Genomic DNA, 22,570 nt, shown 5'->3' on the forward strand with positions numbered 1-22,570 from the left:
GAGCTTGGAATCACTTCCGGCTGCATTCACCAATCGTCGGCCCTCCAGTTCTGACGACAGCTCCCAGGGCTTCCTCGTCTTTGAATTCGGGAGCGAATGATTGGCTGTCAGGGAGAGTCGGAAGTCTCCGTGATTGGAGCGCAGAGAGAGGCCACTCTAGGGCTTCCTCTCTGTGGGGGTGAGCATGGCTCTGTTTCAGCTCTATGGTTTTTGGGCCGCTCTCGATGGTGCGGGTGGCCGGATAGAGCAGACGCCACGGGGCTTTGTGGGACGGGAATGGCCGCTTTCGAGACGTTCCTTTTGCCTGGGTTCTGAGGCGACGGATGTGGGACAAGTAGGGTAGCGGAACTGGCGTCTACATAGCGGGAGGGGAGCGGCCGCGAAAACCCCTGGGCGGTGTGGTGAGTGGCCGCTCTCTCTTCTCCCCAGGGTCGGCTCTGCAAGGGGCTGCGTACTGGGGCTCCCGGGTGCCGGCCCTGTCCCGGCCTGGGAAGTTCAGGGTGCCTTCCTCCAGGGCTAGTAGAACTTCCTTTGCCTTTCCGACGCTCCTTGCTTTCCTGAGGCGGCCGGCCTGGGAGGGAGAGGGATCGAATCAGGTCGGGTCCTGGCTCTGGACCTCCGGGGGTCTTCTCTATAAGAAGAGGGAGACTAGGGCCTCCCTCATACAGCGTCTCCCTCCCTTCCCACTTTGCAGTTTACTTTGTCTCGTCGGGACGTAGTCGTTTGCTTGTTGCTTCCTCGTTAGATTGTAAGCTCTCGGAGGGCAGGCCTGGTTTTTCCCTTATTTTGTACCCCCCAGTGCTCATCATATAGTAGGTGCTTAATAAATGCTTGCCGACTTTTGATTGACTTTGTGATCGCTTAATTAATGCTTGTTGACTACTTCTTGTGGGCTCTGGTTTAGTTTAGATTTTCCCTCTTTACTGCACATTGATGACACCCAACCCCGTACTCTGTTTTATTGAATTTATCGTTTCCTATAGACTTGAGATTAAAAAAAAAGAAAATTCCAGCGTCTGAAAAGGAACCTAAAGGTGTTCTGCTCAGATACCCTCATTTGACAGATGGGGAAACTGAGGTCCAGAAGGAGGATGAGACTCCTTGGCAGCCACACCGTAGGGGGCAGGTCATTTCGGATTCAGCACTCTCCCCAAGTGACCCGATTTTTGGTCTTTTGGTCAGGAGTGGTCTTTGAAGGTGCCCTTGTGCAGAGCTGTGTGCGTTAATAGGGGCCACACTGCAGACCCCGATTCCTTAAAGACTCCTCTGGGTAAAGGTGCAGAGTATCAATTCTCAGGCTCTCAGAAAGGATCCTATTTTAAAGCAAGTGTGGGAGGAGGAACAAGGAAGAGTTTTGTCTTTAGTTGTCTTGGAAGATTGCTGGAGCCTTTAATTCTAATAATTCATTTAAGTAAATTACAGCATTCTGTGACCATTCTTGTTCTGTGGATAACCATGTGTAGAGTAAAGGTCTGATGAAACAGGACCGTAGGTGGGGGTGCTCTTCTCCAGAACCACTGTTAGTTTTGCACTAGAAGGGTGGAGGATAGTCATCTTTTGGTTCCTGTGGGGAGGAGGTGTTCTGTTTATTTAAGAGACTTTCCCTTCATTTGGCCTCTCCTGGCTAAAGGACTATCTTTTGGGGCTCTTTTTATATGTGTGGGTCAAAAGTAGTTCTTTTGTATATTCATTTCTGAAGTTCATTTGTTTTCCCTCCTAACCTTTGTTGCCTGATAATTTGCTTTTTCAGAGAATTCCCTAAGCTTGTGATGGAAGACACCAGTGAGGATGGTGAGGCTTCCATTCATCGACTAGAAGGCATCGACCAAGAGACCCAGGTCGGCGGCCTTATTTGCAAGACCAAAAGTGCATCGAGTGAGCAGCATGTTTTCAAAGCCCCTGCGCCTCGTCCCTCATTGCTGGGGTTAGACCTGTTGGCTGCATTAAAACGGAGGGAGCGAGAGGAAAAGGATGATGGCGAAGACAAGAAGAAGTCTAGAGTTTCTTCCTACAAGGATTGGGAGGAAAGCAAGGATGATCAGAAGGATTCTGAGGAGGAAGGGAGTGACCAGGCCAGTCGAAGCAGCAGGAAAGACAGGTAAAATCAATTGCATGGTAGAACAAAAGGGGATGAACTTTTTAAAGGGTACATTAAAATAGCTTGGGTTTGTTTCTTAGTTTTTTTTTTTTTTTTTGGAAATTTCATGTCCTCCGCCAACAGTCCTTAAGTAATGATCACAAAACCTTAGGCATTCTCATATCAATGGGGAAGGGGAGAGACTTTTAAGAATAATTACTAACTTAAGATCAGGTGGAGACTTTAGTAGTTAAGATGAGAACTGAACTCCAAACTCTCCTGTCTTGGTTAGTGCTGTCTATAAGACTGTTCTTCTGAGGAGATAGCAGGCTAATGGGTAAAATGCTTGTTTGGAGCAACCAAGAGCTTTTAGGGACAAACAGCTTTTAGTAGCAAATTTGTGTCTCCTCTTGGTTCAGACATTATCGAGCTGCCCGCGTGGAGACACCATCCCATCCTGGTGGTGTAAGTGAAGAGTTTTGGGAGCGAAGCAGACAAAGAGAACGGGAAAGGCGAGAACATGGTGTTTATGCTTCTTCCAAAGAAGAAAAGGACCGGAAAAAGGAGAGAACTCGGGACCGAGACTATGACCGGAAGAGAGATAGAGGTAAAGACTTTGGTTACTAGTGAGTAGCAGGAAGGTCGGCCTTCCCTCAAGGGTAGGCAATAGGCAAGCCAGTGCTATACTCATAGATCAACAATTGTGAACCATTTATTAAGTGCCTATTGTGTACCGCTCACTGCTAGCCACTAGGGCTCCAGATAGTGTAAAACAATCCCTACTTTCAAGGAGTTTACATTATGACATGTACCCAACTTTTTGAAGATGAACGGGATAGGAGTCGGCACAGCAGCAGATCAGACCGAGATGGTGGTTCAGAGCGGAGCAGCAGGAGGAATGAGCCAGAGAGCCCAAGACATCGACCCAGGGGTAAGCTGGCCAGTTAGTATGTAAGAGTAGGTAACTCATAAGAGTCTCATCTCCTTTTGGTGGGTTTGAACTTTCTCATTGCTTGCTATCTGAGTATCTTCCAGATTTGGTGGTAATAGCATTTAGGTCCTCTATACTTTTTAACCTATATCTAAGTTCATGAGATGTGAAATTGAATAATTATTTACTTTTTTTTTTTTTTTTTAAACTTTGGTATTAGATGCAGCAACCCCTTCCCGTTCTAATTGGGAAGAAGAAGATAGTGCATATGGTAGCTCTCGACGTTCTCAGTGGGAATCACCCTCCCCGGTACTTTCTTATCGGGATTCTGAGAGGAGTCACCGGACTTCTTCCACTCGTGATAAAGAAAGGTAATATTCTGGGCCAAGTAGCCTAACTTCACTTGTTATTGTTGTTATTCATTTTTTTTTCTATTGTATTTGATGCTTTATGGCCACTTTTGGGGCTTTCCTAGCGAAGATACTGGAGTATTTTTGCTATTTCCTTCTATAGCTCATTTTTACAGATGAAGGTCACCCACCTAGTAAGTGTCTGAGATCACATTTGAACTCAGCTTCTTGATTCCATGTCTGGCATTCTATCCCCTGCTATCTAACTGTACAGCTTCACTTCAAGAATTGTTAGAAGAATGTTAGATTGTAATAGAATCATTAAAAATGATGAAGTCCAAAAAATCTGTCCTAGAAGGAAAAGATGATTGGAAGGGAAATGTAATAACATGAGTGATATTTTTTGTTTAAAGATGTTGGTTAATGTTATCAATTTTTTTCCCCCTAGGTCTGTGAGGAGCAAGTGCCCAGATGACACACCTCTACCTACCCCATCATACAAGTACAATGAATGGGCTGATGACAGAAGACACTTGGGGTCTACTCCTCGGCTTTCCAGAGGCCGAGGTAACTATGTATAATTGTGGTAGGGAATGGAAAGATAATAAGATTGAGCAAATGAGGGCCATGTTTCTAGAATAATAATCTGGGGCAGACATGTCATACATATAAACACTACCAAGTGTGGCTAGAACCAGAATAAAATGTAATTGAGAAATATTTAACAAAATAAAAATACAATAAACCAAATAATATTATATTTTAAAATTAAGCCAATATGCAGCCTATAGGAGTTCTTATGTACAGACTAGTAACCCTTATTTCTCTTTGAATTTGACCTCACAGCTCTGGGGTATCCTTTTGTCACAGCATGAGGACTTAAGAGAATGAGATGGAATACCATTTGTTGCTAATAGTTCATTATCTTTCAGGAAGGCGGGAAGATGGAGAAGACGGAATCTCCTTTGACACCGAAGAGGAGCGGCAACAGTGGGAAGATGACCAGAGGGTAAAAACTTTATTTCTGGTTCTTTTTTGTTGAAAGAAAGGTTTTGTATAAACTGGGTGAACAACTTTTTTGAATGATAGGACCAAATGAAATAATGTATACAAACTCTTTGTAAACCTTAAAATGTTATATAGATATTTGTTATCATTAGCTAAGATTAAAAGGAACAACTGCTTGCCTGTGGTATCTTTTGTTCTTAATGTCACTTGCATGTCTTAGGTTATCGTTTTTCTCTCCCCTTCCTAAAAGGCATTTCCTTGTATCACAAGGATGAAAAGAATTCAGCAAAACTATCTCACAGATTGGAAAAAAATCTACCCATTGATAGTATTCCATATATCCATAGTCCCTACTTTTGAAAAGAATCAGGGAAGTGTCTTAGCATACATATGCTTTTTTGGGGCTAAGCTTTGTCATAATTTTATGATGTTCAGTTTTTTCCAGTCTTGTAATTTCCATTTTGATTGAAGTCATTGTGAATATTGTTTCTTTGAATTTTGTTTTTTTTTTACTTTGTATCAATTTAGTCTTTCTTTGTTTTTCTGTGCTAATCACAATATTACTTACACCTCAGTAATATTTCATTATATCCATGTATTGCATCTTGTTTAGCCATTCCCTAATCCTTGGGTATCTCCTTTATTTCCAGTTCTTTGCTACTACAAAAAAAATTCTACTGTAAATAGATTGCTCTATATGGGGCTTTTTTGTCATTGACATCTTTGGACACATTCCTAGCAGTGAAATCTCTGGATCAATGGCTTCGAACATTTTAGTTACTTTCTTAAAATAATTTCAAGTTTTGGAAGTTATGAAATTCGCTGCTCATAGAACATCACTGGGCTAGTCCTGGAATAATGAGGTCAGACCCAGCTGCCTGTTTTTGTTGTGTGTTGGCGCCACCATGTGGTGTTTCTGTGAATTGCTCTTATACTTTATACTGCTGTGTTATAATGCTCTTTTCCTATATTTTTCACTTGACTAATTATAGTAGGACAAGAGCTTGATTGAGCATCATCTCCTAGAACATTACAGTGCACCCGTTAAACATTGTTGATATTTCACTAAATATCTGTACCTCTCTCCCTGATTCTGTGGTGTAATAACTGGCCTGTTCAAAGGCAGTATCTCTTGTAATACCTGTTTTTTCTTTTTAAATTGTAGCAAGCTGATCGGGACTGGTACATGATGGATGAGGGATATGATGAGTTTCATAACCCACTGGCTTATTCTTCAGAAGACTATGTGAAGAAACGAGAACAGCATCTCCACAAACAAAAACAAAAACGCATTTCAGCCCAGCGGAGACAAATCAATGAGGTAGGGATGGAAAAATTCAACTTAAAACCTACCAGTCAACCTCCAGTTTCATGATGACAGCTTATGGGTCATATAAATGGGCTATTTCTAGGTTATAGGGCCATCAACAGATTTTATTTTCATTATTCAAATAAGATTGATGATGTTACCTAAAGAATAGAGCCATGTGAGGTTAAAAAAAAAAAAACATACCATCATACTCAGTTGGAAGCTGCTGATGGGAAATTGACACAAAATTCTATTCTCTAACTCAGTTTAATCTCTGATTTAAGTAAGATTATTTATAACATGAAGGGATTGGATGAGATGATTTCTGATTATCTCTTCCAGCTCTCAGTTGGCAAAGCATGTACATTTTCTAGAGAAGCTTGTTGTGATTTGAATAACTAAAGATTTGGAATGGTTTGCTGATGCAAACTTGGAGTAAATGACTTAATTTTACAAGGAACTATGAGTCAGATTCTGCATCAGTTTGCTTCCTGTTTTTATCCCTTAGGTTTCATTTTGTAAATATGTTTATTGAAGTTTTGATGATTAGGTATAAGATGGAGGAGGTCATTATGGACTATTGTCAGACAGCAGTTGTTCTGAAAAGGATAATTTGAATTTTTTTTTTTGTTGTTGGACTTTACACTCAGTATGATTAAATAATACACCTTCACATCCTCCAGAACTATTGAAATCTTGGGCTTCATTAAGAGAAGCAAAGTTTTGATAATTCCTTTGTACTTTGCTCTTAACTAATGTATGCCACAGCTTAACAAAATCGATAAGCTAGGCAGTATCTGAAGGAGGGCAACTAGGATTGCGAGAAGTCTTGATTGTCTGAAGGATCTTGAGTATGGTTAGTCTGGAGAAGAAAGGATTCAGGGGAGAGAGGAGAGCTGTCTTTAAGTATTTGAAGGCTGGCATATTGGGAAGGGATAAGACTGCTTGTATTGGATTCCCAGAAGGCAATGAGTGGGCATCATTCAGAGGCTAATTTAGGCTTGCGAGCAAGATAATAAAGCTGGAGAATGGACTGCCTCAGGTTGGGGCTAGTGCTTCCTTCTTACATGCTGGATGACCACTTATCAGATATATTATAGTGGGGATACCCTGGGCTTATCCCTTCTAGGCCTTCCTTTTTGTGATTCTTTAATTCTGTTTAGGGTTCTGTCTGAATCAGCAAGATAACCTACATTTGACCATTTCTTTACTGATTTACTAACTGTTTTGGAATTCCACAGGATAATGAGCGCTGGGAAACTAACCGCATGCTGACCAGTGGTGTGGTCCATCGACTTGAAGTGGATGAAGATTTTGAGGAAGATAATGCAGCCAAGGTGCATCTGCTGGTGCACAATTTGGTGCCACCCTTTCTGGATGGGCGCATCGTTTTTACTAAACAAGTAAGGATTTTTCTGTATGGGGAGAGGAAATATGAGTAGTGGAACCAAAGATCATGTATCTCCAATGGCAGCTATTATAGTGTTTGTACAAAAGTTAGCATGCAGTTACTGTAGACAAGTGAATTTAGGGAAAAAAAAACAAACACCTTTTTAATAGTTCATTAAGGACACTTTGAAATGATTTGATTGTCTTTTATTGTTTGAACGATTTCATGACTGAAGAGGAATTTCTCTTTTTGATAATTTCCTATAGCCAGAGCCTGTTATTCCAGTTAAGGATGCTACTTCTGACTTGGCCATTATTGCTCGAAAAGGAAGCCAGACAGTACGCAAGCACAGGGAACAAAAGGAGCGTAAAAAGGTTGGTTTCATAGGATTGAGGAAATTACACGGTGAGCATTAGGTGCGATTGTTCTGGAGTTGTCCTTGGTCTTCACTGGGCCTCACAAGAAGTGTTCTTTTTGAGACCTGGCAAGAATCTTGTATGGGAAGACTGAATTGCCTTCCTTTCTCCTTTAGTTAACTTAACCCCAGTTGTATGTTAAGAGTCCCCAGGGGCTCAGGCACCTTAATTCTTTGTACTTAGGCCTTGGGATTCATTGATCCCCAATGTCTTTTGAATGTTATTTATCAAACGGGCAAATTATGAACATACTAGTAGTACTGATGGAATTGGCCCACTTTTCTTATATATTTTAGGCCCAGCACAAGCATTGGGAACTAGCTGGTACCAAATTGGGAGATATTATGGGCCTCAAGAAAGAAGAAGAACCAGATAAACCCTTGACAGAAGATGGCAAAGTAGACTACAGGTAAGAAGAGGTCCTTGATGTTAGAATGGTCCTTCCTTGAATTTGTCTTTCATTCATTCTTGGGAGGTTAGGGCCTTTCCAGGGAAATATTAACGTCTAATGTTTTCAAAATTCAAGGACCATTGATTCAGAAAGTAGGATATCACTTTGAACTTAAGATAAAAGGACTTTTGCTCTCTCCCTTGTTCCCCCACCTCCATATCAGTTCTTAGAAATTTAATTCAAGATTGTTAGTATTATCAAGGATGAAGTTTATAGGATCTTACCTAGTTTTGGACTATGATATGACCAGCTCTGTGCTGGTCTTTCTCAGTTAAGGAGATATCAGCCTTGGATATTTTTTTCTTCCTTTTCTCTACTTGATGCACTTAATCACACATTCTATTAATGACCTTGCAGTAATTAGTTGCATGATAAAAAAAATAGCCTTAGTTAACCTTATTTAGAGCCTAGAATTTCACATGTACAGTCCCCTCAAAAAGCACTATATCAAAGCTTGTATGAGCTGATGGATTGCTAAATTGAGGCTTCATCCATGTGAAGAAGATGGGTCACTACATTTCTTGCTGTTTCACTGGGATGTGAAGAAATAGGCTTTCCAGAGAAAAGTCTTAGATAGATTAAAACACACACACACACACACACACACACACACACAAAACTTTTGTCATATTGGTTTGGAGTTGAAGCCTTTTTCCAATCTGAGGAATGAAGTAGCATAGTTGAACCAAGTGGGAGGGTTCTTTAATTCTGATTCTTTATACTACTACCAGTTTCAGAGGTAGCTATGTTAGGTTATCCAAAAATGAACAGTTTATTTGCTTTATTTTTTGATCAGATTATTTTCATGCATGGGCAAATTCAATGAATTTGTCCAGTTAGTACATGTGATTTCCTCTGTTCCTTATTTGGTTTTATTTGATTTTGTGGGTAATAAGTTCTCAGAGACTTGTTCCCAAAATGATAATCCTTTTTCTTCAAGCCTGAGAGGCTGCTCTTTGCTATATTATTCTATGTAAATTTTATGATTTACTTCAATCAATCAACAATCTTTTAATTTTCTTTCTCCATCTCCCTTTCTTCCAACAATAACAAAAAAGGAATGAAAAACAATATCTTTGTAACAAATACATCTAGTCAAGCAAAACAAATTCCCATGATGACCATGTCCAAAAATTTGTCTCATTATGTGTCTTGAATCTTATCAGCTTTCTGTCAGGTAATGAGAATACAGTTCATCATTATGGGACCCATAATTGTGATTAGTTGTTGAATAGATGAGAATTTTTAAGTCTGTTGAAGTTATTTGTCTTTACAATGTTATTGTTAAGTGGTTCTGCTCACTTCACTTTAGATTGCTCTGAAACTGGACCCTTTGTAATTCATTAGCGCACACTCATATTGGATCACATTTGTAAGTCCTAATTGTTTAGCCTCTCCCTAATTGATGGCCACCCGCTATCCTCACAGTTCTTTGCGGTTACAGAAAGAGCTTTTATAAATGTTAGGACACCTGGGTCCTCCCCTTGGATCATAGCATTTCTCCAAGATTTAATTCTTTTCCTACACTGACCTGTTTGTTTATACCTGTAGAGGTATAAACTAAGCCAGAAGTCATCAGAGGAGGAGGCACGGGCTTCTGACTGCAGTTGTGTCTCTGTAGGACGGAGCAGAAATTCGCTAATCACATGAAAAAGAAGAGTGAAGCCAGCAGTGAGTTTGCCAAAAAGAAATCCATTCTGGAGCAGAGGCAGTACCTACCTATCTTTGCAGTGCAGCAGGAGCTGCTCACCATCGTCAGGTACCGCTGCTGCTACCTTGTGCCCCCTGTGCCCGCCAGGCTTGCCCTCTCTGCCCGCCAGGCTTGCACCTCCTCTGCCTGCTAGGCTTGTGTCTCCTCTGCATTCCGGGCTCGCGCCCCCTTTGCCTTCCTGCTTTGCCTGTTCTCACAGAAGTGGAAAAGGGAGAGGGCTCTTTCACGACCTCCTACTAGGTACCTGGCTGGTCCTGCACCCAAACCATCATTTTGGTGGTTCCTGTTGGTGTCCCAGTACAAGATCCACATTGTGCATGGGGCATTGGTATTTTTCTTTTGAGTTTTCCATTCATATGGAGCATATCCCTCCTTTTCATTATCACATCCAGAAAGGAGGAATTGGTGGGGTTTATGCTGTATTTTTCAGGCAAAAGTATACTCTGCTTTTTTAAAAATAGGTTTCTTTTTACTAATGTAAAAAGTGTACTAGTGTACACTTTCAAGTGTAGTTGAAAGAGATTAAGCTTTGGAGTCAGGGTGACCTAGGTTCAAGTCCTCCCATGCCTATCACAGTACTCTGGCCCTCTCTTGAAGACCAGAAATTGTAGAGAAAGCGACCTACATTGGTAGAGGGAGTTTCCTCACCTGGACTTTCCTGTACCAGGGAAAATCATAGATCTTGTCTCTGCCTACTTTTCCCTGAAAATCTCAATGAAACCCAGTTGTTGTTTTTACTTCAGTTCAGAGGCCTTGAATTTTTTTTTCCTTTTTTAACAAATGGCTTATTTCTGTACGAGGCTTCTTCCAAGCAACTTGGATTAGAAATGATGCCTCTGGGTTTTTCTTTCTTGAACCTTGGTTTTTTCCCTTCCAGTTAAGTTCATTAACCTTCTACCTCTTCTGCCTTCCAGAGACAACAGCATTGTGATAGTTGTGGGGGAGACAGGGAGTGGAAAGACCACTCAGCTAACTCAGTACTTACATGAAGATGGTTACACAGACTATGGCATGATTGGCTGCACTCAGCCCCGGCGTGTAGCTGCCATGTCAGTAGCCAAGAGAGTTAGTGAAGAGATGGGAGGAAGCCTTGGAGAAGAGGTAAGCAGATGCGAAGGGACAGTTGGGAAAATTTTTGAAGTATTTGGGTTCTTACCTTGGTGATTCATTATTGACCTACTGAGTCCTGCCTGAAGATGTCCTGGAGGCAGCCTTAGAATAGGAGGTCACTAGAAGATAAATCATGAGGCCAGCCAAAACTATGGGGTCATCTCTCTGCTTTCATAGGTGGGTTACGCCATCCGCTTTGAAGATTGTACTTCTGAAAACACTGTGATAAAATACATGACAGATGGGATCCTGCTTAGAGAGTCACTTCGAGAGGCCGACCTGGATCATTATAGTGCCATTATCATGGACGAAGCCCACGAGCGTTCGCTGAACACAGATGTGCTGTTTGGCTTGCTTCGAGAGGTGAGGCTTTCTGAGGGTGGGTAGGGGAGGGAGACAGACTTTCTCTTTACACTGTCCAGGTTTACTTGAGCTAGCAGCAAAGGAGGGTTGTTCTATTAGTCTGGAAGGGATTGGGAGTGCATTTTGGGAAAGATGAAGTGACTTTTTTTTTTTTTTAATATGGCCTGACTAGGGTACTTTGATGAAGATGACCTGACTTTGTGCCTCAGGCTTAGATTTTGTAGGTTCATCTATTGCTTCTGACTCCTGGCTCCTGCTCCACTACAGTATCTCATGATTTCTGGTGTCAGTCTTGAGACTAATGTATAATCTCGAGATCCAGTTAGAGCCTTGCTGGAGGGGATTGTGTTGCCTTACGGGAAGGATGGGGCCCATTGTCTCGGAGGACATGCAGCCTTTTTGTCCAGGCCCCCTGACAAATATTTCCCATTTAGGTAGTAGCTCGACGCTCTGACCTGAAGCTTATCGTCACTTCAGCCACTATGGATGCAGAGAAATTTGCTGCTTTCTTTGGCAATGTTCCCATCTTTCACATTCCTGGCCGAACCTTCCCTGTTGACATTCTCTTCAGCAAGGTACTGAGATCCTGGTTGTTTCTGTTAGCCTAAGTTATGAAGAAGAGAAAATTGGGGAATAATAGAGTAGGCATTCTGGGCACAGTGGTATTGGGCTGTTATTCTAGAGTTCATAGAGTGGATTGTTGGATTCATAGTAATTAATAAATCTTTATTAAGTTCCTACTATGTGTCAGGTATCATGCTAAGTGCTGGGCTTATAGAAAGTTTGGCTCTTGAGCGGCTCACAGTCTAAGAGACAAAAAGCAAATAACAGTGTGAAAACAAGCTGCCTAGATCAGAATTAATTAAAAGACAGAAGACAGTGGAATTAAGAGAGGTTGGGAAAGGCTGCCTGTAGGAGATAGGATTTTTGTTGGAATGTAATGGAAGGCAGGAGGCAGAGGTGAGATGGAAAGATCAGAGACCACCTGGTTCAGCTTGTCCTTTTTATAACAGCTGGGGGAAGGGAAGGTGCAGAGCTCTGTGCAAAAGTGGGGAAGTTGGCTTGTGGAGGAATCTGAGGGGACTGGAAAGATTTTATGTTTCAGACCCCTCAGGAGGATTACGTGGAAGCTGCAGTGAAGCAGTCGTTGCAGGTGCACCTCTCTGGGGCTCCCGGGGACATCCTCATCTTCATGCCTGGACAAGAGGACATTGAGGTGAGGGGTTCCTGCCTGACCTGCTGTCTGTAGCACTCCATAGTTCATGTGCTCAGCCTGTTTGTAATAGTCCAGGGTCTTTGTGTCCTTCAGGTGACTTCTGATCAGATCGTGGAACATCTGGAGGAACTGGAGAATGCTCCGGCCCTGGCTGTGCTTCCCATCTACTCCCAGCTGCCCTCTGATCTCCAGGCCAAGATCTTCCAAAAGGTATCTTGGCCAGAATCTCTTTGGGACCTGGTGCCTCTTTTCCTTTCTTTGCCCCATAGTGAAAAGAGCTAAATAAAGGCCTTAGTATTGTTTCTCCTGATGTCCAGAGGACATTATTGTTGCTTTGATGTGATGGATAGGGAAGTGCTTTTTGTTTCCATTTGAGGGACCAATTACTTTCCTTCCCTCCTGTGTCGTAGGCTCCAGATGGAGTCAGGAAATGTATTGTGGCCACCAACATTGCAGAAACTTCGCTGACTGTGGATGGCATCATGTTTGTTATTGATTCTGGCTACTGCAAACTAAAGGTGAGAGGTGAGCCCTCTGTGATTTCCCAGATGCCTTGATGTTTGGGCTGGAGGAATCCATTCAAGAGTTTGAGTTTCCTGGCCTTGGAGGATATTCAGGGTTTATGCCCTTGTAATCTGGGACATATAACTGAAGCTCCTTTGCTCCTGGCTGTTTATATCTCTCTGTTTGAAGTATCTAAACACTTCTAGCTCTGAGCATTCAATCTTGATTTCCTTTTCCATCATGATCTTAAAGTTTTTGTCTTCCTTCTTTCCACTCTTTTCTAAGGCTATTTCTACCTTTGTGATATCTTGCCCTTGCTGGTACTGCTTCCCTTTTTTCTTTTTGTTGTATCTTTAATGAGTGTTCTTATGCCTCATTTCTTAGGTCTTCAACCCCAGGATTGGGATGGATGCTCTGCAAATCTATCCCATTAGTCAAGCCAATGCTAACCAGCGATCTGGGAGAGCTGGGAGGACGGGCCCAGGTCAGTGCTTCAGGTAGGAGCCTGCTTGCAAATGTCCTGAATGTGGTGCTGCTGGGGTGTCTGGGGCTGCTTTTTTTTTTTTTTGCTCTGACCTGATGTGATAGAAATTGTGTTGGGCTTAGAAAAGAAGGATTTTCTGAGTTATAGCTTATCATCCCTGTTGAGAAGTAGGGTAGCTCTACTGGTGGTGAGAGGAAGAGACTGACCTCTCAGGTAGTTCTTCCATGGATAGCCGCACTACAGTAGGAGTGAAAGATGGATAGGATGGTCTGGGTTATAGCATAGTTGATGAATGATTGCATTACTTCAGAACTAATTTTAAAATTAATCTTACACACTTGGCTCTGTCATTGGAGTTTTTTTTATAAATTTTAAAAAATGAGAAAATGAAAATAATTAGGAGTTTTTCTTTTCTCTCAGATTAGTTTCTTTTTGACTTTTTTCTATTTTGGTTGATCATCTCTATTGTTTTAGCTGCTGTGACCTAGGAAGTTTTCTCTTGTTATCTTTGTTACTCAAAATGATTTATTTTGTAGTCTTTATTTTTCTTTTTCCTTTTTTTTAAAATAACTTTTTATTGACAGATAGTCTTTATTTTTCAAAAATATTTGCAAATCTTCACAATTTGGCTTCCACTTCTGCACAGATTCTTTATGCTCAGCTAGGACTAGGGGCTTTGGGTAGGACAGTCTCTCACTCTTAACTGTGTTTCCAGAGCTTTATGTGTATCTTTTGCCCTTCTGGCTTTTAAAAAAAAACAAAAAACAAACAAACCCTTGTGCCAATACTCTCTTTTCGTGTGCCTTGATAGAATCAGAATTTATCACCTTTTGTGATTAGGTGATAATTTGGATAGCAATTGGCATGGGGATCCTTTTAGCTGGACCTTGAGTCCCAAGCTTTCTAGCTTCTTATAATTGCCACAGTGGACATTTGAAGTTGACAGTGGGCAAGGATAGTGAATATGAGCTCTAAATATTTGAGTTCTCTGGTGTTAATTCATAAGTATTTTACCTTGTGTGTTTTCTGTCATCTTATGGACTCAGTTGTATTTTGTCTATGTCTGGCAGGTAATTTTAATAAAGATTTCGGAATGGGAGAAATTTATACTAATAGTTATTCTGAAGTAGTGTGAAATTATTCTGAAACTAATCTGAAATATACATGTGAGAAATTAAAAGAGATTAACCTAGCTGGTCCCACAATGGTGACAAAAATTTTTTATTTTCAACTTTATTTCTTTTCAGACTCTACACCCAGAGTGCTTATAAAAATGAGCTCTTGACCACAACAGTCCTGAGATTCAGAGAACTAATTTGGCTAATGTTGTGCTGCTGCTCAAATCTTTAGGGGTCCAGGACTTGCTTCAGTTCCATTTTATGGACCCACCCCCAGAAGACAACATGTTGAATTCCATGTACCAGCTCTGGATCCTAGGGGCTATGGATAACACAGGTAACAGTAGTTGGAACCTAAAAAGACAGGAAAAGTTATCTGTTCTCTTTTTTCTTTATCCTATATCCCTATCACACTGATGTCTGTGCTGCCTTTTCTTAGGTGGTCTTACATCCACTGGGCGCCTGATGGTGGAGTTCCCCCTGGACCCAGCCCTCTCTAAGATGCTGATTGTCTCCTGTGACATGGGTTGTAGCTCTGAGATTCTGCTGATTGTTTCCATGCTCTCAGTCCCAGCCATATTCTATAGACCTAAGGTAGGGAAGTTGTCTCTTATATTTAACTCCTAGAGGCCACTGAATTGGCAAATACTAGAGTAAGAATCATTTTTACACTCTCCTTCTTTTCCTATAAAACAAAGGGAATATCTTTGAGAAATTTTGTTCTATGTACACCCCAGCAGTTACTGTATCTTGTGGATAATTCGGGGGGGGGGGGGGAGTGGGGAGACAGAGTAGCTACTGACACTCAGAAGGGTGAGGTTGCAATCTGCCTGGACTTCCACTATATTGAAGGTCTCTGACTTAATTTTCTCCCCAGGGCCGAGAAGAGGAGAGTGATCAAATTCGGGAAAAATTTGCTGTCCCTGAGAGTGATCATTTGACGTACTTGAATGTATATCTACAATGGAAGAACAATAATTACTCCACTCTGTGGTGTAATGAACACTTCATCCATGCCAAGGCCATGAGAAAGGTGAGGTGCAAGGCTCAGGGCTCAGGTGAGCAGTACAGATCCAGGCCTTGGAGAGACACAGATAAAAATCTGACTGGCCCTGCTCCCAGGGACCTCGCTTTAAAGTGCAGGGATCTGGCATGTAAGCATAGATGTCTGATGCAAGGGTATGTTGGATGAGGAGAAAGGGGAGATCAGACCAAAAATAATTGGAATCAAGTGAAAGTACTGTTCTAACGGAGTTTGTAATTTGTCCTTGGGGGACCATCAGGTATTCTGTTTGGGTGATGCCGAAGATTTATCAGGAAGAACATTTTGTAGATATTCTCCTTGGGGGTTGTAACCTCATATTTAAAAACTAATAAATTTATGTCTCAAGTATATATGTAGAATAGTAGATTTGATAGATTTAACTAAAACACTTCTCAAATTTATCAATTGTTTCCCCCCACATTATAGCACTTTTTCAAGTAGATAGGAGAATATGAGTGGACCTTGCTTTTAATAATCCTTTTCTAGAAGGTGGAGAGCTTCTATTGAAGAGAAAGTGGATGTTTAGAAAGTAGTTGAAGATATGCAGATAAAACACAATAGGCCCTGTTTATAATTTTATAATGCAGGGATATGCTATAAGAATAGATGTCTAATGTAAGGGTGAGTGGGATGAGGAGAAAAGAGAGATCAAACAAGAAACAGCAGGGACATTTGACATGGAAGAGGACCCTTTCAGCCAGAGGGATCAGGTTCCTTAACTCTTTGTGCTTCAGATTATTATCAGTTTGGTCCAACCTGTTATGAAAAGAGTGGTTTCAGAAAACCAGGTTTCTTTAGGGCCTCCCAAGGAGGCTGGCCAGGGAGGAGAGGGAACTTAAGGGGTTTGTAATTATTGTTTTCAAATTTTCAAATATTTGAGGCATATAATTTGGAAGAGGTAACAGACTTAAAGGAGTTTTATTAATGTCTTTTGTTTTATCAGTTTATAATGTGACTTGATGTGACTCCACTCCCTAAAGAAAAACTTTTACTAAAGAAAAAAAAATCAAAACACATTGGAAATTTTAAATTGACATTCTTTACCCATAGTCTCCACCCCTCTCCCAAGACGACAGGACATTTAATCTTTTTTACTTGGTCCATGCTTGATTATCGTATTGAATCAGAGGTCAGTTGCCTTTTAGAGTTGTTGCTGTTGTCACAGTATTAGAGTTCTTGGTTTGGTTGGTTCTCCTGGTTCTTTCTTGTTCAGCCTTACTCTGCATGGCTTGGAGGGTAGAACCAGGACCAGTGGGTAAAAGTGAGAGGGAAATGGATTGTAGCCTAAAGTAGGGAAGAACTTGCTGGTAATTAGGACTTTCTAGAAGTAGGATGGGCTTCCTCTGGAGGTAGCAAGTTATGTATCTCTGGAGATGTTCCAGCAGAAGTCAGGGGACCCCTGGTTAGAGCACTTACAAATGGGTTTTCTGTTTTGGTGAGGGTTAGGCTGGATGAGCTCTGAGCTCCCTTTTAATTCGGCAGTTCCGTCTCACATGGTGTCTCCTGACAGGTTCGAGAGGTGCGGGCCCAGCTGAAGGATATCATGGTTCAGCAGCGGATGAGCTTGGCTTCCTGCGGCACCGACTGGGACATTGTCAGGAAGTGTGTCTGTGCAGCCTATTTCCACCAGGCAGCCAAACTAAAGGTGAGCTAAGAGTGCAGCAAGGGACACTCCTCAGACATTAGAGGATTCTCGTTTCCTTCCTTGTTTGATGTAGAGAAAAGGAGATTTCTTCTTTTTCCCATTTTGACCCTTTCCCATATGACTCTGTAATATGGACATGTTTTTCAGGGAGGGGATAATTATATTGGGCTGGGGAGGTCTCCTAAAGCACCTGATAAATGTCTCTCCTAGGGAATTGGAGAATATGTAAATATCCGGACAGGAATGCCTTGCCATTTGCATCCTACCAGCTCTCTCTTTGGAATGGGGTATACTCCAGATTACATTGTATATCATGAATTGGTCATGACTACAAAGGTAAGCCTGCCCTGTTGTGATCCCAGCTGTCTGCGCTGAATATGAAATCATTCATTGTCTTTGCTTGCTACAGAATTTTAGCTTGGGGAAGTTGTTTGTGATTTCAGTTTAATGGAGAAGACTTACTGAGTTTGTATCATAATGAAAAATTTTGAGGGAAGGTGGCAGGAGATGTTTTGTACAAAATTGTTGGTAACTCTATTGCCCTGGGAAAGCAGATCTTACCTAATTTCTTTTTTAAAGAATGTAGGCTCTTCTTTGTACCATGGCTTTTTTCTTTTTATTTGTCATCTTGGTTTGTGAAGAGAAGAAACTAGGACAAGTAGAAATATAATGATGTCTGGACCTTTTGCCTACCTGCTTTGGTTTCCCTGGGATGCTTCCTAGAATTGGTGATGTTTCTTTTGAGAGAAGATAGCTAACTAAGGGTTTGAGGGTCACTTGGGTCCTGGCTTAAGCTGCTTCCACCTCAGCATTCACCTTGATTTCTATATTTCTTTATAGGAGTACATGCAGTGTGTGACTGCTGTGGATGGGGAGTGGCTAGCAGAGTTGGGCCCCATGTTTTATAGCATTAAACATGCAGGCAAATCACGCCAGGTGAGTGATTTCTTTTTCCCACCAGGAGAAAATCTATTCAAGAACCTGTGACTGTTTCCTGTTGCATAGCTGATTAAATTCAAACTCATCAGCTTAGGATTTCCATAATCTCTTTTTTTGCTTTATTGTGTTCAACTTTATTTCCTTTTCCTCTCTATCCTGACCTGACCTTTCACTCCTAGCAGGCTGCCTCCTTCCTGTCCTTCCATGTGTTTATTCCTAGCTTCATGCTTTTGCTCATATTATTTTCCTTGCCTGGAATATCTTCTCCTTTCTTCTTTCTAACAGCCAAGTTGACTGTCCATCCTTCAGGACCCAGATCAAATCACTTCTCTCCAGAGACCTTTTTCTGACTACATCAGCCTACATTTATCTCTCCTTTCTCTGAATGCCTCCAAATAGTTAGGTTATACCCAGAGTGAACATTGGTTGGTTGTTGCTTTTTCTCATGTGGTCTTATTTCCCCAGCAGGATAAGGAGCATGTTAAGGTCAATGATAGATTTTCTTTTATAAGCTCTATAGGAAGGATATAAATAGCACCTAGACTGATGGCAGGCATCCAGTAAACAGACCTTTGTTGAAGAATAGACTACTTTGTAGTCTCTGAGTCAGTGTTGAGTCCTCTAGCTCTGATTTAGGGGAAATAAACATATAGCAACCTCAGAAAATGAAGAGGAAGGACAGAAAGAGAAAGAATGTGTGTCCCTCTTTGTAGAGTTCATTGTTAGTGGAAGGAACAATCCTGCGAATTTATTTGATTCTGGGCCTCTACTTAAAATGTCCCATAGTGACAAGTTGGCTAGGATGTGTTAAGATATATTTTGTCAGATGATCTCCATTTAAATCAGTCTCTGTCTCCTTTTCTTCTGTAGGAGAACCGCCGTCGGGCCAAAGAGGAAGCATCTGCTATGGAAGAGGAGATGGCATTGGCTGAAGAGCAGTTACGAGCGCGACGACAGGAGCAGGAAAAGCGTAACCCCTTGGGTAGTGTGAGGTGAGCAGGGCCTGGGGAAGGAGGCAGAAGTGGGGTTCATACCCGGCCAGTGAATGCTTTGTGAGAGCTTATCATTGGTTATTCTCCTTTTCCTGTTCTGTTATTGTGGACTTATAAGTTCCTGTAGAAAATGGACATGGATTCAGTTCTTCACAGGGAATGGAAGGGAGGCTGGGTCAGTGGTCATGTGGACAATGGGAGGAGTTCTTACTAAACCTAGATGGAAGGAAATGACTCATTACAATAAAGAGCACAACTTCCCACTGCTGACCCTTGTGTCGTAGTCTTCATCATGTTTGTCCAGACACATTAAGAAGACATGGATCATCTGTCCCAGGATGACATGCAGTGCACCAAATTTGCCAAATCTTCCAGTCTGGACTTAAAGGAAAAGTGCTATGAAATCACAAGGCGGCTCGTAGTGAAAGGTGGTCATAAGCACATGTCCATTTCTCCCAGTTTAAGAGTCATACACCAAGATCTTTCAGTGTGACTATCAGGCAAGAAGAAATTGGCCTTCTTTTATAAGCAGAAGGCTTTGTTCCATTAGCAGAACTGGGGAGGCTGGGATGCTCAATTTGTATTTTTGTCCCTTTTAAGAAAATTCCCTGGGAGTGCAATGTTTTTCATTGGTGTGAAAAGAATGTTTCTGAAAGTAAGGGAAGCCTGGGCAGTCAAATAAGCAAAGCTCAAATGATATCCTTGATTATTCCAAACTTCATTAAAGGAATGAGAAATGAAATTGAAAAAGAGCCCAGTATATGCCAGGCACTGGACTCAGCACGTTATGGTAATTGTCTCATTTGATTTTTACAACATCCCTGGGAGGTCAGTGCAGTTTTGATTCCTTTGTTACCCTTGAGGAAACAGGCAAGCAGAGATAAAATGACTTCGTAAAGGTCACATGTCTAGTGTTCAAACTGGAATTGAACTTAGGGCTTCTGATTGTGGGCCCACTACTCCATACTTTTATTTGGCTGCTTCTGCCTTTAAATTTTATCATGTTTAGTTAATATTTTTTGGTTTCCTAGTTCTAAGGGAATTTCCAGAGTAATACACATTATTCTGGTTCTTGAGGAGTTTACAGGCTTGGTGTTTATGAATTGGCTCACAGATGCCACATTGCCAAATTCTCGAAAGAACATGGTCATGGCCCTGTTTGTTCTTTGGGAGAGTCTTGTGGACTCCCACCATCCTCAGGGCAAGAGACAGGATTTTTTTGTTTGTTTGTTTTGTTTTGTTTTGTTTTTTGCTGAGGCAATTGGAGTTAAGTGACTTGCCCGGGGTCACACAGCTAGGAAGTATTAAGCATCTGAGACTAGATTTGAACTCAGGTCCTCCTGACTTCAGGGCTGATGCTCTATCTACTGCACTACCTAGCTGTCCCAAGAAACATTTTAAAGAATGTTTTCTGAACCTCATGAAGCAGCTTCTGTTACTGTTTATTTCTTCCCACTTCTGGATAGTTGCTCGAACTCAGCATGTCCTGTTTCTAAAAACAATTTGATTCATGGTGACTGTGCTAGTGAAGGAGCCGGAGGTTGTGCCATCCAAGGTTTATTGGAAAGCATTGTGATGAGGGGGGAAGGAGTGAGGCAGGATATGAGAGATTTGGAGGTTCGGAAGGGCTTCTGTGTTTCTAGATGATGCATTAAGCTCAATGCTGACTAGAAGTCACGGAAAGGTGGCATTCTTGGTAAGCTGACCCAAAGGTGATAGTCGTCTGCTCATGGGAACTCTTGAGAGGAGGTAAGATGGCCACAAAGAGGCTGCAGAGATCCCTGCCCCCACTGAGGTTTTGGAAAGAGTGACTACTTTTCTGCAATGTGAGATTCTTAAGTCAGAAAGGAAACTTGGGAGCTGCCTAATTTTTTTTTTTAACATAATTTTTTTTATTATAGCTTTTTATTTACAAAACATATACATGGATAATTTTTTCAACACTGACTCTTGCAAAACCTTCTGTTCTAAATTTTCCCCTCCTCCCCCCGCCCCCTCCCCAGATGACAGGTAGTCCAATACATATTAAATATATTAAAATATATGTTAAATCCAATATATGTATACATATTTATACAGTTATCTTGATGCACAATTGCATCCAGAAAGAATATAAAAAACCTAAGAAGGAAAACATAAATGCAAGCAAATAATAACAGAAGGAATGAAAATGCTATGTTGTGATCCACACTCAGTTCCCATGGTTCTCTCTCTGGGTGTAGATGGCTCTCTTTATCACTGAACAAGTGGAACTGGTTTGAATCATCTCATTGTTGAAGAGAGTCATGTCCATCAGAACTGATTATCGTATAGCCTTGTTGAGAACCATTTTTTTCCCACACCCCCTCCAACATTCGTCATTATCTTTTCCTTTTATCTTACCCAATCTAGAGATATGTAGTGGTATCTCAGAATTGTCTTAATTTGCATTTCTCTGATCAATAGTGATTTAGAGCACCTTTTCATATGACTAGAATTAGTTTCAATTTCTTCATCTGAAAATTGTCTTTTCATATTTTTTGACCATTTATCAGTTGAAGAATAGCTTGATTTCTTATATATTTGAGTCACTTCTCTATATATTTTGGAAATGAGACCTATATTAGAACCTTTGGATGTAAAGATGCTTTCCCAGTTTATTGGAAAGCTGCCTGATTTCCAGGGAGCTAGTGGTTTCCCCTATTGCTGATGATTTCTTTTGTCATGGAGAGACAGAGACTTCTAACTTCAGTCTGACACCCTTTCTTTTTGGCCTCAGGTTCCTCATCTGTAATATGAGTAGGTTGGGCTAAATGCCCTCAGGTGCCATAGAGCAGACGACCCAAATCCATATTCCCAACCAAAAAAAGAACCAAGGAATAATAAGGAAACTTGTCACAGACATTTTATTCCTTAGAGGATCCCAAAGTACAGGTGGGAAAGAGAACTATAATCCAAGGCTTCTCTGGGTTTCTTGGGTTGGGGTGAACGTCCTCAGTTTCCTGGCCAACTCTGCCTTCTGTCTCCTAGGTCTGTTAAGATCTACACGCCTGGGCGGAAGGAGCAAGGGGAGCCTGCTAGTCCTCGCCGGACCCCAGCCCGCTTTGGACTCTGAGCCAGCGCTGGATCTGTGGGAGGCCTCTAGTATCCAGGAGCCAATGCTAGCTTCCTCGCAGACCTGGTGGTGGCTGTGAATGAAACTTGTATAGACTGGTGGTTCTTGCTGAGACCCAAGATTGGAAAGCACGGTTGTCTTTTGGTGGCTTAATGACACTTTTTCATCGACCTCTTTCCTCTGGCATGTTGGCAGGGTGATTCCTTCAGGGATGAGGAACCTCGGTCCCATGAGGGGCCGGAACCCATCTTGTCTGAGAAGGGAGGGACACTGCAATGCTCGGTGTATAAATGTATCTTTGCTTTGTGTCTTGTTTTTTAATCTTTGTGTAAAGCAGCAAAATGGATCTGGTGGGAATTGTAACTTGTTTACAACCCAGGAATTTGGAAATAATTTTGTTTCTAAAACTTTACTGTG

The 22,570-nt window shown here is 41.5% G+C and overlaps 1 protein-coding gene across 1 annotated transcript; it reads left to right on the forward strand.

Annotated features, from left to right (window-relative positions):
* Positions 1–216: 216 nt before the first annotated feature.
* Positions 217–22,565, forward strand: DHX38 (DEAH-box helicase 38). The gene is given in 28 exon segments (XM_051974693.1): positions 217–401; positions 1,751–2,098; positions 2,497–2,684; positions 2,904–3,008; positions 3,229–3,379; positions 3,807–3,925; positions 4,291–4,367; positions 5,532–5,687; positions 6,917–7,078; positions 7,332–7,439; positions 7,778–7,890; positions 9,554–9,691; positions 10,558–10,744; positions 10,931–11,116; positions 11,551–11,691; positions 12,222–12,332; positions 12,426–12,542; positions 12,743–12,850; positions 13,221–13,333; positions 14,568–14,611; positions 14,614–14,775; positions 14,878–15,032; positions 15,316–15,471; positions 16,994–17,128; positions 17,339–17,464; positions 17,969–18,064; positions 18,938–19,059; positions 22,069–22,565. Coding segments are annotated over 27 exon segments (3,690 nt in total). The 5' UTR covers positions 217–401; positions 1,751–1,769; the 3' UTR covers positions 22,154–22,565.
* Positions 22,566–22,570: the final 5 nt, after the last annotated feature.

Source organism: Antechinus flavipes, chromosome 2 (assembly GCF_016432865.1).
Source record: "Antechinus flavipes isolate AdamAnt ecotype Samford, QLD, Australia chromosome 2, AdamAnt_v2, whole genome shotgun sequence".
NCBI lineage: Eukaryota > Metazoa > Chordata > Mammalia > Dasyuromorphia > Dasyuridae > Antechinus > Antechinus flavipes.